We start from the raw sequence: 18,012 nt of genomic DNA on the forward strand, positions 1-18,012 counted from the left end.
AAGAGCCAAATTTCCGGTTTAAAAACCGGAAATTCGGCTCTTAAAGTTACCAGGCTTTTTGCCGCCCCTGGTAACTGGGGCGCTTCTGCCGCCTGAGGCGAGTTTCTCAACTCGCCTAATGGCAGAAGCGCCCCTGCCCCTACCATTTAGGGCTCTGGCACACAGGGAGATTAGTCGCCCACGACAAATCTCCCTGTTCACGTGCGACTAATCTCCCCGAATTGCCATCCCACCGGCAAAAATGTAAATCACCGGTGGGATGGCATACGCGGCGGCGCGATTTCAGTGAAATCGCAGAAGTTGCCTAGAGAGGAAGTTGCACCCCATCAGTGAAATGGATCATTATAACCCAATGTCATTGGGTTTGTTGGCATCTCTAAGTGCAATGCAGGCTAGGGGGGGTATTCAGGCAGCAGACTGACCTGGCTCTTCCAAGGTTAATACCACTTCACATGGATAATGTGAGTGAATTTCAGAAAAAACAGTTCATCATTATAAGTACTGTAATAACACAGGAACGTGGCGCAAAGTTCTTGAGCCGTGAGATGTTGAGAGATCTCAGACAGTTTGTATGACTTGCACATTTACTACTGAGTCAGGATCCCATGTCTGTGACTCAGCAGAATAAACAGGTTCTTAGAGTGACTCTGCAAAATCCATTTCACCCTCTTAGCACTGCTTGAAATGCTATTTTTTTTCCAGAAAAGTTGGAAACTACAGGTAGAACAGGGACAACATGTATGTTTCCCCACCCCCTTGTACCCGAGGGGCCCATAAGACATAGCACATATAGCTATTCTAAATGTATACATAGGTGATCTCCAATGTACAGCCCTCAATGCTTACACAAACAGCCAAAAGCTGGCAGTTGTAAGTCATCAAATACTGCAGCTTGGAGCCCCAATTGTATGTAATGTGCAACCCTAACCACAAATAGACACTTGCCCGGGTCTAGTCTGGGATTCTAAATAGGCCCTGGCATTTCAAGTTCACAGATGTGCTCTCCCCCGGCACATTTGCTGGCATTTTCCAGAATCCACAGATAGCCAGTCTGAGGCTGCACTTGTCCAAATTATCACTCTAATTCCTACCTTCCTTGGTTCTATGTATTGACCAAGGCTTTGCCTGAATTCATTGAGGTAAACCAGGGCCAGAACTAAGGTTCGGCAGAAAAAGCATGTGCTTAGGGTGCAACTGTGGAGGAGGGGGCACTTACCTCTTTCACCTACCTCTAGTCTGAGCCCATGTCTCCCCTACTACAGGCATTACTTCTCTCCACCCTGTGGTTTATGGTGACTTACAGCAGCCCCTCTGGCATTTGCCTGAGTTTACAAATTCCCAGTCCTGACCTGTATATAGGCTTTTTGATTTCTGCCTGTGTCTGGATTTTATTCATGTTGATTTACAACAAGTGTATCCTAAAGTTAGACTAGTCTACTAATAGCTCTTGAGCTGGAGACCAGGAGATCACAACACACCAGCACTGTCCATGAGCAAATTCATGAATTCATCTTTCTGAGCATTTTTCATTATTCAGATTTACACATTATTAACTTGAAAAATGGCTGTTGTTCATTTAAATACAAACCCATCCGACAACTGATGGGTGGAATATGCTTAAACTTGGTGACATCTGCTGGGTGGAGGTGCTACCTGGCCTAGCTAGGCCAATAGGCACACCCAAACTGATAATTCAAATGTACAAATTTATTATTTAACCAAGAGGAGGGTACCCAGGTTTAACTGATTGTGGCAATGGGGTAGGCGCATCTGCAGTGGATCAATGAGGCCACCATACACCTAATGCTTCTTCTCCTAATGTTGAGATGGCAGTAGAGAGGGACCTCTACTCACCTTCTGGTCAGGATTCTTAACCACCTCTGTGACTCTGACCCTCTTTTTACCTAATCTCTCCCTGTGACAAGAGTCTGCCTCATTCTGCCAACTGACAAGCCAAAATGGCACCCACTTCACAGATTCTTCCTAATATGTAGTCCTCAGGTCCTGCAACTACTGCAGAGGTGGATCCCAGACGCTTAAATAATGCTAACAAAAAAATAAACTAGGAAATGTGAAACAGTTAAATAGTATACGTATAGGCAGAGGGTTATTTTTTTTGTTCAGGGAAGCTAATTACTGACATAACTGTAGTGGCAAATTAATACATTTCAGAATATGTGTAGGTAGGATAAATATTCCATATTTAATACAAGATAGTATAATACAATATCAAGTACCGGTACATATATTTCAGTATAAAACTCACTTAATACATGGCAGGATTTTCATTTCCACCTTATTGTATAATTCCTCCATCCTGTTTGTTGTAGGAAATTTATTGGTATTGGTTTAGGGAGGTTTAGGCTCCCCAGGCCTTCATTAAAATAAGCTTAAATGCACAAAAAACACATGACATTCATGGCACCAGACATGGAACAAACAATCCACTCCCTTGCAAAGTGAATGCTGGTGAATGTAAGTCCTAGTGCAGTCACACAATTATGACTTGGATCATTCTGGCGCAACATGACATGATTTAAAAATGGGGCAGGATAACCTGTAGCTGCAGGGGGTTCTGCCCTGTGCCACAAGATAAGTAGAAGGGGGCATAGAAATAGAGCAGTAGTTCCTGAACTGTGGGGCTACTTCTCCTGGAGCATTTGCATGGGGACCCAGCCTAAAGGGCAGTTAGGTTTTTGCTGGTGGCCAGGGGCTGATGTTACACCCCTGAGTAACATGTATGACTTTGCTCCATTTGGTGCTGCATGCACAACTTAGCTCCATCTATGTCTGTCTTATTGATCTGTACCCACGGGAGCTGACATACACTCTAAACACAGGACAAAATTAGACAATACATAATATATTCACCTCACTGCAAAAAACCTTGTGTGACACAAATGTGCAGTAGATAGAGAAGTCTGCTAAACTGCGTGGTATATATCTACTAAACTGCGTGGTATATATCTACTAAACTGTGGGGTATATATCTACTAAACTGTGGGGTATATATCTACTAAACTGTGGGGTATATATCTACTAAACTGTGGGGTATATATCTACTAAACTGTGGGGTATATATCTACTAAACTGTGGGTTATATATCTACTAAACTGTGGGTTATATATCTACTAAACTGTGGGGTATATACTGTATCTACTAAACTGTGGGACATACAGTATATCTACTAAACTGTGGGACATATATCTACTAAACTGTGGGACATATATATACTAAACTGTGGGGTATATATCTACTAAACTGTGGGGTATATATCTACTAAACTGTGGGACATATATCTACTAAACTGTGGGGTATATATCCACTAAACTGTGGGGTATATATCCACTAAACTGTGGGGTATATATCTACTAAACTGTGGGACATATAGCTACTAAACTGTGGGGTATATATCTACTAAACTGTGGGGTATATATCTACTAAACTGTGGGGTATATATCTACTAAACTGTGGGATATATATCTACTAAACTGTGGGACATATATCTACTAAACTGTGGGGGTATATATCTACTAAACTGTGGGGTATATATCTACTAAACTGTGGGGTATATATCTACTAAACTGTGGGGTATATATCTATAAACTGTGGGGTATATATCTACTAAACTGTGGGGTATATATCTACTAAACTGTGGGATATATATCTACTAAACTGTGGGACATATATCTACTAAACTGTGGGGTATATATCTACTAAACTGTGGGGTATATATCTACTAAACTGTGGGGTATATATCTGCTAAACTGTGGGGTATATATCTACTAAACTGTGGGGTATATATCTACTAAACTGTGGGGTATATGTCTACTAAACTGTGGGACATATATCTACTAAACTGTGGGATATATATTTACTAAACTGTGGAGTATATATCTACTAAACTGTGGGGTTTATATATCTACTAAACTGTGGGGTATATATCTACTAAACTGTGGGGTATTCCTGATCCATTTATAAGACCTTATTTTATGGTTCCTTTAGGCTAATGCCAGATGTGGTGTATTCTTGGCAAGTTGAAAAACTATTGCTGAAAATCTGCCCTGCTACCGTAAAAACTTCCTACTTGTGCCTACAACCGGAAGCATTGAATACACTCAGGTGAAGGCATACGTTGTATATTTCTGCCTGAAAATGCTCGCGTATGCAGTTTAAGGCAGAAAAACGCTATGTGTGCCTTCACCAGAACGTATACAATGCTTCCTGGTGCAGTCACAAGCAAGTGTAAAGGTCCCTATACACTTGAAGATCCGCTCGCTTGGAGAGGTCACCAAGTGAGCGGATCTTCACCCGATATCCCTGCCTATTGGGGAACATGTAGGCTAATTAAATTGTTTGGCCCAAGGGACCGATATCGGCAGCTACAATCGGCCCATGTATGGCCACCTTAAGGGCGTATTCTTAGCAAGCGTTTTTTGGCTTGCTGAGAATACCCTATGTGTGGCATTAGCCTTAGACTATACAGTAGTTATAAAACTTCAGTACTGGCTCATTATCATGCTAATAGCACTGGGTTTATTGGTACCTCTGAGAATCCCGTGTGCAACACTGAGTACAATTACAGGCAATACAACAGTAGAGGTGACACAAGTGATACACCCACCTCTTGTTATTTTCCATTGACTAGCTCTATCCAGATTGCAGCCAGTTAAAAAGCACCTGTCACCACAGTGCCGAGTGCAACTCATTAATAACCCGCTTGTTGCACCCAATGCTCCAGATCCACCCACATTAGATAATGTCTCTCTCACATATAATATCCCTGTTGTGTGACTCCTGACACAGTTCCAAGGCTGTGTGGCATGTCACGTTGCTTACCCTGTGCCTGGACCTAATGACCTCCTCTATGCTTCATTTATTATCAGATACATAGAAAAGCATTTATATTATACGAGAGCCTTGTTGCTTTCCTTAATGCTTTGTAGCTGCTGGAAATTGGGTATTGCAGGTTACTATTGCAGCTTAACTCCAGTGCCCAGGCCCCTGATGCCTACCAACTATCCATATGCCACAGTATCCGCAACAAGCCCCATGGAGGGCCAGGACTGGGTACAGTTGCACCCAGGGGCGTTTTTAGCCCCTGAGCCGCCCGAGGACATTCTCTAATGTGGGATGGTGAAAGCAAGAAAGTGTTAAGGAAGTTTCTGCAGACTGGGGCCATTCAGGAGATCCCCCAGTACTCTGGCAGGCCTGTCTGACCCTGGCCAAATAACCCCACAAAAACCCTGCACACCAGAAAAAACTTCCCCAGGGGAAACCCTAGCACCTGGATACTTTATACTTTATTGTTTTTTTGTATATATAATTTTTTTTGGCAAGGATATTCTAGCCAGGAGTGCCCTCCATTTCTCTAAATTGTTGACCCTGGCCAAATCCCAAACCAAATTCTGGACTTTGTGCATCCATAGTGAACACAGGACAACTGTACACTCTGTCCTTCTCTAGACCAAGGGGGCATAGATATCATTCTTTTACAGTGGCCTAACTACTCTGCCCCCCCCCCCCTGCTCTCCTACCTTAAGGTGGCCATACACGCACCGATATTATCGTACGAAACCTCGTTTCGTACGATATTCGGTGCATGTATGGCATGTCGGCGAGTCGACCGATATCGCAGGAAGCTGCTGATATCGGACGACTCGCCGATCGGACCAGTTTGAAAATTTTGATCGGGCGCCATACAAGGCGCCTGACCAAAATTCTCCTTTCAGAGCTGAATCGGCAGAAGGAGGTAGAAATCCTATTGTTTCTACCTCCTTACCTGCCGATTCAGCCCTGAATGGTGTGTGGCGGATCTTACGATGTTTCGTGCGACCGATGGTCGTACGAAACATCGTCAGATCGCCACGTGTATGGCCACCTTTAGAGCCGGCGTGGAGCAGGGATTTATATGTAAAATGGAGGAAGCAGACCCTGCTGTCCGGGTCCAACTGTCCCCTGCCCCCCCCCCCAGTGACCGCAAGGTCTGCTTCCTCTATTGTTACGCCGCTGCCCTTTTATAAATATGCCCCTTTGGTCTGTATTGTGAGCCAACTGTAAATAATGAATTAGGTGCTACAGGTTACGGCACTGGTGTCACTTAGCTAGTGTGTTGGTAAATAAGGGCTTATTATATGACACCTCTCATTCATTATTAATAATTCAATTTTACCTACAAATTGCAAGCTCCTGTATTAGTTATTGTTTTTTTGTATGTTTAATGTATACACATTTATTATACAGCCCTGTGGAATACGTTGGCGCTTTATAAATACTTTTATAAAAAATAAAGAATGAAAATAAAAAGCAGTGTTAGTGTAATATTGCCACCGCTGTTTGTCCATCTTGTATTTTTCCTATATAATTCTACTCCAATGCACATAACCAGGATTAAATGGCCACAGGTTTCTTAGGAATTGTTACTTGGAATAAAAGTCCTGTCCTGTCTCATAGCAACAAACACTTGCACATATTTCAGGTCATTGCCTGATACATATATATATATATCTGTGCGTTTGTTGCTATGAGACTGGACAGGATTGTATAAATACATATATATATATAGTGCAGAATATATATTCAGAATGTATATTCTGCAATTCGGCACCTTGTGGGCAATATAAACCCACAGCAGAAAGAAAATGCCCCAACTCTCAGAAAGTGCAAGTGCGAGGGGCAAGTATAGGGGCAGCAGAGTCTGCAACTACTGGGGGGGGGGCAGCTGTACACAGAACACTGACTAACATTTAATCAATTTTTGAAGGGACACCCTCACAAATTCAATACAAAGAAATAGTCCCAGCAGCCAGCAACAGCCCCCACCCCTTCATGTCACTCAGGGCACGCCAGCTGTTTGTAACCAATCGCATCCCTCCCAAATGATGGCACGTCCGTCCCACCAGAAACTCCGCCCACTGGCTCTATAAAAGGCCAGTCGTAAACAACGCAACTTCAGAGACATCTTCGCAGTGACAGCAGAAGGAATCCGCAGTTCTTGCTTCAACAGTGCTTGAACGGAACTCGGCTTCTCCAGGCTCGAATCGCAAGTCGCATATCCGCAGTCTTTTTTAATACTTTGCCAAGTCCAGCAAAATCGTGACATCATGAGCGCTCAGAGTCAGATCCGCCAGAACTACCATGAGGAAAGCGAGGCTGGAATCAACCGCATTGCCAACCTAGAGCTGCAGACTTCCTATGTCTACCTGTCTCTGGTGAGAATGAGGCCCTTCTAACCCTCTCTTTAACCCTCTCTCTTCCCTGAGCACAAACTCTATGGGCAGACCCAACCCTTATTGGTTTTGGTTTTTATCCAGAACTTTCTCTAAAGTAAGAGGATCCTTAGCTAACTCCTTACCCTACCCATGTGATTTGTATTACTGATTACTTGGTCAAGTGACTCCCAAAAAGACTTTTTAAATCCTGTTTTAAAAGGGTTGTTCACCTTTTGAGTTAACTTTTATTATGATGTAGAAAGTGATAGTGATAGTTTGCAGTTGGTCTTTGTTTATTTGTAGGTTTTCTTAGTTCTTTTTCAGTTCAGAACTCTGCAGTTTTGAGTTTCAGCAACTATTTGGTTGCCAGGGTCCAAGTTACCTTAGCAACCAGGGAGTGGTTTGGACGAGAGGCTGATATATGAATAGGAGAGAACCTGAACGGTAAACAGTTACATAAAGTAACAATAACAATAAACTTGTAGTCTCGGAGCAATAGGTTTTTTTTTTTTTTTGCTGCTGGGTGTCCGTGACCTCCATTTAAACTGCAAAGAGTTGGAAGAAGGCAAATAATTGTAAATAATGACCAATTGAAAAGTTGCTTTAGAATTGGTCATTCTATAACATACTAAATGTTAACTTAAAGGTGAACCACCCCTATAAGGTTCCTGGGCCCCAGTACATCTCCTACAGAAATGGATAGAAGGGTGCAGATATACATAGGCATCTCCTGTGCCTTTTTGATAAATACACCCCTCTGAAACTGCAGTTTGCTCTTGGCACTATAGGGCTTATTTATTAATGTTCTGTGATCTCCATATTTAGGGCTATTACTTCGATCGTGATGATGTGGCTCTTTCCAAGTTCTCAAAGTACTACCGTGAGCTATCTGAGAAGAAGCGGGATCACGCTGAGGATTTACTAAAATTCCAGAACAAGCGTGGGGGGCGCGTTGTGCTCCAAGACATCAAGGTAAGGGCTGATGCACACTACTCCATTAACCCTGCTACTGGGCTTAGGTGCCAAGGGAAGTCCTCCCTGCAGTGTATGCTGCTGGAGAAAAGGCAAACTGTGCGGGGGGGGTGGGGCTTGCATGGAAGCAGCTGGGTCTCTGTCAAAGTGAGTTGCTTGCTTGCTTCTCTGCATATTTTATCTTGTCCCTTGGACTTTAAAGATGATTTAATTGCATAGTAATCCTAACTCTTGTGTTTCTGTTCCTTAGAAACCTGATGCCGACGAGTGGGGCAATGGGACCAAGGCTATGGAGGTTGCACTCAATCTTGAGAAGAGTGTGAACCAGGCTCTCCTAGACCTGCACAAAATTGCTACAGATCATGCCGATCCACATGTAAGTGCAGATTTGTGCTGTTTATGAATGAAAGGGGGTAGGTTTGCCGGGGGCAGTATGTGGGTTGTAATGGGGAGTGGTCAGGGGCATAATAAAGTGTACAACAGAGTTTTCAGAACTGGGTTCCTATTCTACTTTAGTAGGCATTTTGGCGAATTGCAGAGCTCTCCCCAACAGGGGGCAGTATGTTAATAAGGGCAACTTTGTAATGGGTGGTTTATATATGACTACATGTCGCACCTTATTCCATTACACGTCCAAATGGGGATGTACCGTTTGATGGGTAAGTGGGTTGCCTTAAGCCAGTGGTTGACTTGCTGTTTAAACCACCCAACCTTTGTTCATGGGGCCCCATTCAGCCACAGTGTCAAATATGTAGAAAAGCAAATACATTTTAACCACATCTCCTTACTGGGTCCAGCCCACAGTTGAGGAACCACTGCCTTAGGCAGTCTGGTCTGATTAAACATTGTCTGGCTCCTGCACATACACAGCATGCCCAAAATGGAAGCCAGTTATCATTGAATGCTTTGGACTGAGTGATTTTTCTCTTGCTAGATGTGTGACTATCTGGAGCGCGAGTTCCTTGAGGAGGAAGTTAAGATCATCAAGAAGCTGGGCGACCACCTTACCAACCTGAAGCGCGTTAAGGCAGCTGAAGATGGCATGGGAGAATATCTCTTTGATAAGCTGACCCTGGGAGACAGTGACTAAGTCCTGTCACTAAAATGTGTGGGGTGCATATTCTGCCTGGCCAGTCGCCCCTTCTTCCCGCTTCTTACTATTGCTCATTAATTGGAATCCAAAGTTGAAATGTGATCTCTGGAATGTGATTTGCTTGATCTGCACATAAGCAAAATACAACTTTACTAGCAGCATTAACTCCTGTCTGTCTTTTTTTCTGTTGGGGGAAGCCATGGGAACATATGTGGTACTTTAATCTAGCCATACAAAGGCAGATATTGCCTCCAGCCAGTCGGCAACTTACTGGTTGGCTAAGCCATTGACCCTATATCTGGTCAGGGCTTGGCTATTTATTAGGCTGGCTAGAAAATCCTACCCAATGTCTGTAACATGAAGTTACATGGATGCCACAGTTACACACAAGGTGGGGTTGAAAAGACAAAGGTCCATCAGGTTCATCCTTTGCATTTACCTAGATTTATAGATGTAGGTGATGCAGGGGAAGTTTATCTATCTAATCACATTATAAAGGTTTCCAACACTTTCTGCCACCACATCATAAAGCTCACTGGAAAATAACCCACTTTTTGCACCTGAGAGGAAATTCCCTTTCCAAGAATTCCCTTGCATCCTATGACTCAATGAATGTAAAATCAGTGGTGTACCCTTTGGTGCGCCTGGGCCTAGCAACTGAAATGTAGGGACAATTTCATGGTTCGCTATTGAGGCAGTTTAACTGATGCCATCTTGCTCTGCCCTGAGCTTAGTTTCTCTTGCTTTAGAGGGTGGGCGCATCACTAGTGCAGGCAGCGCAGGGCACTGCCACCTGAAGCAAATTTTTCAATCAGCGCTCCTGATTTCAGATGACCCCCCCCCCCCCCCCCACCACTGGACCCCCTTGTTACCAAAGGCCCCTCTACAGTTGTACAATTTGCTTCCCCCACAGTATGGCAGGATGTTTAAACCTAGAAATCTGTGCTAATGTTTGTCCTGTTCAAGAACAAGTTAATGCACACATCCTAACCGTAACTATGCCATTTATTTTGGAATGTGTCAGTATGCATGCCATCTTGGCTGAATTCGCTGCCATATACCACGCTGTGTACACTGGATGCATAATGATATGTGAATATTGCAGAACTCGGTGGCTAGAGGTGCTCTGACATTATCACATAGTTGATGGGATACCAGTCCAGACAAGATTTTTCTGCAAGCATAGGAGGACACCTACCTCTGTGTAGCTGAAGGAAAGCAAAGTTAATACAAGCCATTCTGAAGTGTTTCTTAAAGTGATACTGACACTAAAAAACTACTCTTCAAAATATGAATGTACATTGAAAGTAATTGTTACGTGAAGTTCCTAAACCTGACTGTCCCTTATCAGCCTGTCCGTTATAGCTTCTAATGCTAACGCCTCCTGCTGCACAAATATGGCCGCCCCTTATAGAGGAGCATGGGGGATCATGATCATGAACATTGGGCAAATGCTTTTATGGCAAACTTTAAATAGGGGAATCTATGGGTATGCCTGTGTACAACGAACAGAAGACCTCTCGCACACCCTTGCTCTCCAAGATACTTTAGCACTCGGTGCACAATGCTGGAGGGATCGACACCCTCCCAAAATTCCAAGTAGAAACTAAAACACTGGCACTCAGGAGCTGCAAACGGAACAAGCCCTTTAGAAATCTTTATTGCAGAAATGCAACGTTTTGGGGCAAAGTAACACCATGCTTGACAAAGGAGTTATTTTACCCCGAAACGTTGCATTTTTGCAATAAATATATCTAAAGGGCTAGTCCCGTTTGCAGCTCCTGAGTGCCAGTGTTTTAGATGCCTGTGTACAACCCACAGCTCACACATGAATACAGCTCCCACTGTGATCGGAGCCTAGCAGGTCTTGGGCTCTGAAATGTAACCCACAGGGCAAGGGTACGGAGTGCAGAACACATGATGCCTTGCACTATGCCCCACAGTTTGTGTCCCTGTATCTACTGAAGAAGGAAACACGAAATCACTAGGGGGTGCCCCCCAGTTATTGTAATCACTTACCTGTAACCCCCAGCCGTGCTCCTGTTTGGAGAAAACTGCTCCGGCCTGGGGTAAATGGAGACGAGCGTTGCTCCCTTCCCCTTTTGCAGCAATCCCAGGGCAGACATTTGCACAGTTAAGCGAAAAGCCTGTTTTTTTTGTTAAAATTCGGCTTTTCACTCTACTGCGAATGCACGAAGACCAAAGGAGGAAGAGAATCGCTTGCTCGCATACACCTCAGGTAAGCGGTTACATTTACTGGGGGGTGTCTAACATTTTGGCACCTCCCAGTGATTTGTATTGTTCCTTGTCCTGTAAAGCAAAACTTGGCCAGGGACAGATAATTATTTGTACCCAAGAAGTCATATAGGTGCCTTTGCCTAGGGCAGCAGCTTCATGGGCTGGGTACACCACCAATGGCAGAGAGGGGGCCTTGCAGCCCAGAGCATACCCCAGTGCAGTGTGTGTAATGCTTATGTGCTGGGATGGAGCGTCATCAATCAACTGTGCCTGTATATTGCTTCAAATGGATATTAAAACCACATAATCACATTCTTTATATAATAATATACAGTTTTTTGTTTTAATGCAGATTGTATTGTGGTTTAAACCATCCCAATGTCCCTGTATCCCTACCACTGATCTTTAAACCTGAAATGACAGGTTCTCCAGTATATATATGTATGCTATATAAATTCATGTCAGAAGTAGAATGCTGTTTATTTGAAATATTGTTCCAATTGTTTCACATTATTTTATTGACCATTCATGGCAGTGAGCAGTAAAAAGCATAAGGGCTGCACTGCCATCATGACATACCATCTTTTGCAGAATAAAACAACATAAACAATGAATAAGATTCATGAAGCAAATAACCACTGCCCTCTCTATATCATAGGAACAGAGGAATTTATGTTGTTCATTAATTCAACCTTTTAATCTGAATGACCCCTGCGTCAGCTTAGTCACTCTTCTTCTTCGGACTCCTACTATTTCATTAATAACCATTAACAATATCTGATCCATTCTCTATTAGTAGAGTAACGAGACAGGGATGCCCGCTTTCCCCACAATTATTTGCACTGGCCATCGAGCCCATGGAACCCATGGCCAGTCGCATCAAGCAAGCACTAACAAACAACGGACTACGTCCGGGTCCCAGGGAAGAGATAATATCAATGTATGCGGATGACACATTATTATACTTGGCAAATTCCCATCATGCCCTACCGTTAGCACTCAAAGTGATCAATACACATACCGACTACTCAGGCCTAAAAATAAACTGGTCCAAATCAGTAATCTTCCCAATAGATATCCTCCCGGCTGATGCCCCGACACACATACAAGGTCTACAATGGGTACAATCCTTCAAATACGTAGGGGTTTGGAGTCACACTGACCTTTGCAAATTTGCCGAACTCAATATACAGCCAATTATAAGATACACAGAAACCAGAGTTGAATCATGGGCCCACCTTCCTCCTTCTTTAGTAGGTAGAATAAATATATTCAAGATGATAATACTACCAAAACTAACTTATATACTCAGACAAGCTCCGACAGTCTTACCAAAAGGACTGTTTACTAAACTAAAAAGCCTAATGCTCACACTGTTCTGAAATAAAGCAATTGTCACAGTTAGGAAGTAAATTCCTGAGCAAATTATACACAAAATGGCAACGAGATATCCCCCAGCCCACGGAAGAGGTATGGGAAGATATACTAACTCTGCATTTGAAGGGGTTATAAGCAGCAAAGATAAAATGACCCAAGTAAACCTCCTGCACAGGGTATACCGCTGAGATGACATAAAATGAACCCAACCCTAAGCCCAAAATACCCACCCTGCAGCCACAATCTAGTGGGATATACTGTATGCATATGGTATGGTCCTGCCCACTAGTTCAGATATTTTGGTAACAGGTAATACATAGCATCAATACCAAAACTGATCTACACCTACCACTAGACCCCAAGGTATTGTTACTTAATCAGATGGAAGACATCTCACCCAAAAGGGCAGACCGAACCTTATTATCTATACTGTGTCTCTATGCAAAAAGACCATAGCCATAAACTGGAAATCTCAAACAAGGCCTACCCTAAGGTCCTGGGAGTTATTCATAGAGAAAAGCATTCCCCTTTACAAAATTACTTACATGAGAAGAGGTTGCCTGGAGAAAGTTAACGTTTGGGAAAAATGGGTTGATATGGACCCTGAAGTATAACTATTCTACTCATGTTGTCCCTCCCCCCCAGCCCCAGGGAAAGGGAATAATTACAGAAAACTACAAATAATAATCGAATCTCCCCCCCCGACTTGTATATGTGATACAGGTAATATCTGCAATGGTAAAAAAAGCACCACACCTGTTTAGTTGTTGTATTAAATTTTATTGTAAATAGCAGCAAGTACAACCACTGTATTGCACTATATATGACTGTTTTATCTGATTGCTCAATAAAAGAAATGTTAAAAAAAAACAAAACAAACACTTCTCAGGGACCAGGATACACATGATATAAAATGCAAGAAATGTAAAATAGGTTTTGTGGGTATAATGTTTTAGATCATTGTTTTTCCCCTCCTATTTCCTTGTGTGCCAGTGCTGACACCTACAGGTTGGTTATAGTAACATCTTACCCATCCTTACGGTTTCTAAAACTCCAGTCAGACCGCAATATGATTTAACGCCAGCAACCGTGCTAAAAAATAATTTTCTATTTTATTTGCTTACCTATATTAAGAATGCAATATAACTATAGATGTTGAGAGTTGCAGTACAACAACAGCTGAAGGTTCACAGTCTGCATACCCCTTCTTTAGGTAATTTACACTTTCAGCCAGTGACCCAGTATTTAAAGCTAATGCAACTCAGGACCATCAGAGGATGAAGTTACGAAAGTGTCAGTAATATATCTGTTGGGGTAACTTCCAGCCCATGATACCTCATAATAAATAGTGTCCTTGTAACCTGACAAATACTTCCCAGAAGAGCTGCCCTCGACCTGATGGTGGGAAAATGAGATTCCACAGTTGCACATCATTAACTCCTCCCCCACACCATGGAATTCCGCGGCTTCTCAGTTAGCCACGCCTCCTTGCCCTCCTATATTTCCTATTTATTGGGCCTGGTGCTTCAGCTTTTTCATCACTTTGTTCTTGGCCTGCTTCAGGTGGAACATCATGTTTGCCATTTCATCTGTAAAACCCTAGAAAGTAAAGGGTATTATTTTTTTTTCTTGTTCATGAAAATACTATTAAACAGTTGCAAGGTTCATCATTAACATTACTCAACCCAGAAATGCATAAGCTGAGCTTTAACCAAGTGATCCAATCAACTGACCCATTGGTGGGATTAGTCCATCCATACTTAGTGCCGTTACTCTAATATCCAGCCATTATGCTTCAGCACGATCAGCTGGATATTCTCCTTGGTCAGTTATCCATCCAACATGACCAGGCTAGTATAAGAATAGCCAGTGTTGGGGAGCAAAGGGCTATGACTTAAGCTGAATTCTTCTCTTGGTGAAAACACCAAAGGAAAAGCAAAGCTACCTCTGCCACAGTTTGGGAATCACTACTGCCCCACAATGGAAGTGCCTAGCCATAGATGGTGACCAGCGTGAAGGCCAAATAGTCATAATATCTACTAGATATACCCAGACTTACTCACGGCTGCAATCGGAAGGTACAGGGGGTACTGTAGTCAGTGGAACCGCAGCAGAGGGGGAACCCAAGATGGAAAATAACACGTAAATATTGTTTAACAGAGATATACACCCACATACATATACAATAAAAGTAAAAATTGTGTTTCCCTCATAAAGTACCAATGAGAGTAGAAACAGGTGAGGTGCTCTACTCCAACTTACTTTCACAGCAGGGACATGTGTGTTTCCTTGTTCACGTTGTCTCTTGATTGAATTTCCCTAAAGAAAAATAAAACAAACACAGTATTTACATTAAAATAAACTCTCTGCTTCTATACACAACTATGTATCCTGATCCAATGTCCTGTAACAACCAATCAGATGTTCCCTTTCAGCATTTGTAGATTGTAAGCTCTTTTGGGCAGGGCCCTCTTCACCTCTTGTATCGGTTATTGATTGCTTTATATGTTACTCTGTATGTCCAATGTATGTAACCCACTTATTGTACAGCGCTGCGGAATATGTTGGCGCTTTATAAATAAAGGTTAATAATAATAATAACTGCATGCAATGAATTGCAGCTAACTGCCAATTGGTTGTTAGGGACAACTGATGCAGGGCACACCTCCAGAGCTACACACTTTGTATTACCCCTAACATACAGTCCATGGACTTAAAGGGGTAGTTAATTTTTAGTATGTTATAGACTGGCCATTTCTGAGCAACTTTTCAGTTAGTCTTCATTTTTATATTTTATAGTTTTTTTAAATTATTTGCCTTTTCCTTATGACTCATTCCAACTCAAACAGTCTAAAAAAATATTGTTCGGCGAGGCTACAATTTTATTGTTACTATTAATTACCGTATATACTCGAGTATAAGCCGATCTGAATATAAGCCGAGGTACCTAATTTTACCTAAGAAAACTGGAAAAACTTATTGACTCGAGTATAAGCCTAGGGTGGGAAATGCAGCCGCTACTGCTAAGTTTCATCAAAATAAATACCAATAAAATTACATTAAATGAGGCATCAGTGGGGCATATGTTTTTAAATATTTATTTCAAATAAAAACTGTAAACTAGCTCTGTAAGTGGAGGGTCAACAAAAACAATTGTTTTATCAAGAATGATACCTTAAAGAGATACTGACAGCAGAAATGAAATCTTTTTTACATCTGTCATAACACTGTCTTTGCATGCTATTTATAATTTTGCCATAAAAGTATTTGTCCAAGCTTTTCCATTCCCTATCTGATTCCCCATGTTCCCCTATAAGGGGGCTGCCATATTTGTGCAGCAGGAGGCCGTTACCATTAGAAGCTGTAACTGACAGGCTGAGAAGGGACAGTCAGGTTGGCAAAACAGTCAGGATTAGGAAATTAAAGTAACAATTACTTACAAAAGCAGCCCTATCAGCAAAAAATGATCAACACAACCTTTAGGCAACTTTTTATGTAGATTCATATTTTAAAAAGTTGTTTTTTCGTGTCAGTATCACTTTAAGAGTACTTAATCAGCAACCAAGCTAAAACACGAAGAGTTAAAATCCTTCAAAACTGTATATATAGTTTACATAGAATATAAAGTGCAATGTCTAGTGCAGAATGGGACGGGTGAGGATGGTAGATTAAGATGAATGTGGGAGCGGGCCAGGGCACTGGAGGGTCTGGTTGCGGGTGGCCTAATTTGCACACAAAGGAGAGAGGGTGCTAGTCTAGAGGGACCCATGGCACCCGATTCGAGTATAAGCCGAGGGTGACATTTTGAGCACATTTTGTGTCCTGAAAAACTAGGCTTATACTCGAGTATATAAAGTATTTATCTTAGACCCTCACCTATTCATATATCAATCTCTCATTCAAACTACTTCCTGGTTGCTAAGGTGATCTGGACCCTAGCAACCAGATAGCTGCTGAAATTCCAAACTGGAGAGCTGCAGAACAAATCATACTAAAGGTGAACAACCCATTTAACCTTTGCCGGTGTTTATTTAATTATACTTACATATACTTGCAAATCTTCATAGATGGGTGACATGGTGTTCTCCCACTCCTCATACACATCATTACTTGCCTCATACTTCTCGTGTTTCCTGGAAAACCACAGACAATAACTATTCATCAGCATATTATATATCAGATAGTACCACCATAATGATACAAAGAGCCCCCCAGAAACTCTATGATACTATTATGGAACAGGACTGCAGCCATGTCATTTTATACACATTATGGAACTCTGCCCCCATATGTAATAAAAGGAACTAAGTTTGCCCAGGATCAGTAACCCATAGCAACCAATTTTAAGATAGGTAACCAGTAAATGCTGCCTGCTGATTGGTTGCTATGGGTTACTGCTCCTGGGCAAACTTAGTGCCTTTTGTTACATAACCCCCTAAAGTTACTTTTTTTGAAAGGTGTATTTTATTGATTTTCATACAAACAAAAACATAAAATAACACATTTAACATTACAATAAAAAATTATGCTGGTCTTTCTTATTCAGGTCTATCTTTAAGGTTTGTTACAGACATTAGAGTAGGTACAACATTACAAAGTATGAGCGTGAGTCTGGCAGCAGTTACGGGATATTGAATCCATCATTCTACTGAGCTGAGGTGATCAAGATGTGGTAGAGGGAAGTGGGGAGACACCGGGGGTTTTACAGTGTACATGGGAGTGAAATCCTCTAATTTCCCTCTAGGTCGCACCAAGGGCCCCAAACTTCAAATTTGTCGGGTGCGCCCCTGTTCTCATATGTGAGCTTATAAAGAGGAGCAACGGTATTCACTAGATTTTTCCAGGCTGTAACAGTAGGGAGGGTAGAGCCCATCCAGTGCATTGCAACAGTTTTTTTTGCATAGAACAGTAGTATTCTGTAACGTATCCGGGAGTTGTTTTGAGCAATTATACTGTCTAGGACTCCTAGCAAGCAGGTTTCAGGATCAGTCACTGTAGGGAAGGCTAAGTTATCTGATAGATATTTAATTACTGCTGACCAGAATTTGGCGATGTGGGGGCATGACCAGATCATGTGAAAAAAGTTAGCTGGGTTTGCTGCACATCTTGGGCAGTTGGCAG

At 42.2% G+C, this 18,012-nt stretch overlaps 2 protein-coding genes across 7 annotated transcripts in view; one reads left to right on the plus strand and one right to left on the minus strand.

The window, feature by feature from the left end:
• Window positions 1-6,961: 6,961 nt before the first annotated feature.
• On the plus strand, window positions 6,962-9,441 carry MGC75752 (uncharacterized protein). The gene is given in 4 exon segments (NM_203881.1): window positions 6,962-7,211; window positions 8,037-8,183; window positions 8,434-8,559; window positions 9,118-9,441. Coding segments are annotated over 4 exon segments (537 nt in total). The 5' UTR covers window positions 6,962-7,103; the 3' UTR covers window positions 9,274-9,441.
• A 4,209-nt stretch (window positions 9,442-13,650) lies between these two features.
• LOC100491292 (circularly permutated Ras protein 1) overlaps window positions 13,651-18,012 on the minus strand; it is a 36,663-nt gene continuing 32,301 nt past the window's right edge. For all 6 annotated transcript variants that reach the window (XM_004916300.4, XM_031905875.1, XM_004916299.4 and 3 more), the window contains 3 exons: window positions 16,937-17,024; window positions 15,154-15,210; window positions 13,651-14,490 (listed from right to left, as the gene is read on the minus strand). In XM_004916300.4, coding sequence (XP_004916357.2) covers window positions 14,401-14,490; window positions 15,154-15,210; window positions 16,937-17,024 — 235 coding nt within the window. In that variant the 3' untranslated portion in view covers window positions 13,651-14,400. The remainder of the gene's footprint in view (window positions 14,491-15,153; window positions 15,211-16,936; window positions 17,025-18,012) is intronic.

This window comes from Xenopus tropicalis, chromosome 7 (assembly GCF_000004195.4).
Source record: "Xenopus tropicalis strain Nigerian chromosome 7, UCB_Xtro_10.0, whole genome shotgun sequence".
Classification (NCBI taxonomy): Eukaryota; Metazoa; Chordata; class Amphibia; order Anura; family Pipidae; genus Xenopus; species Xenopus tropicalis.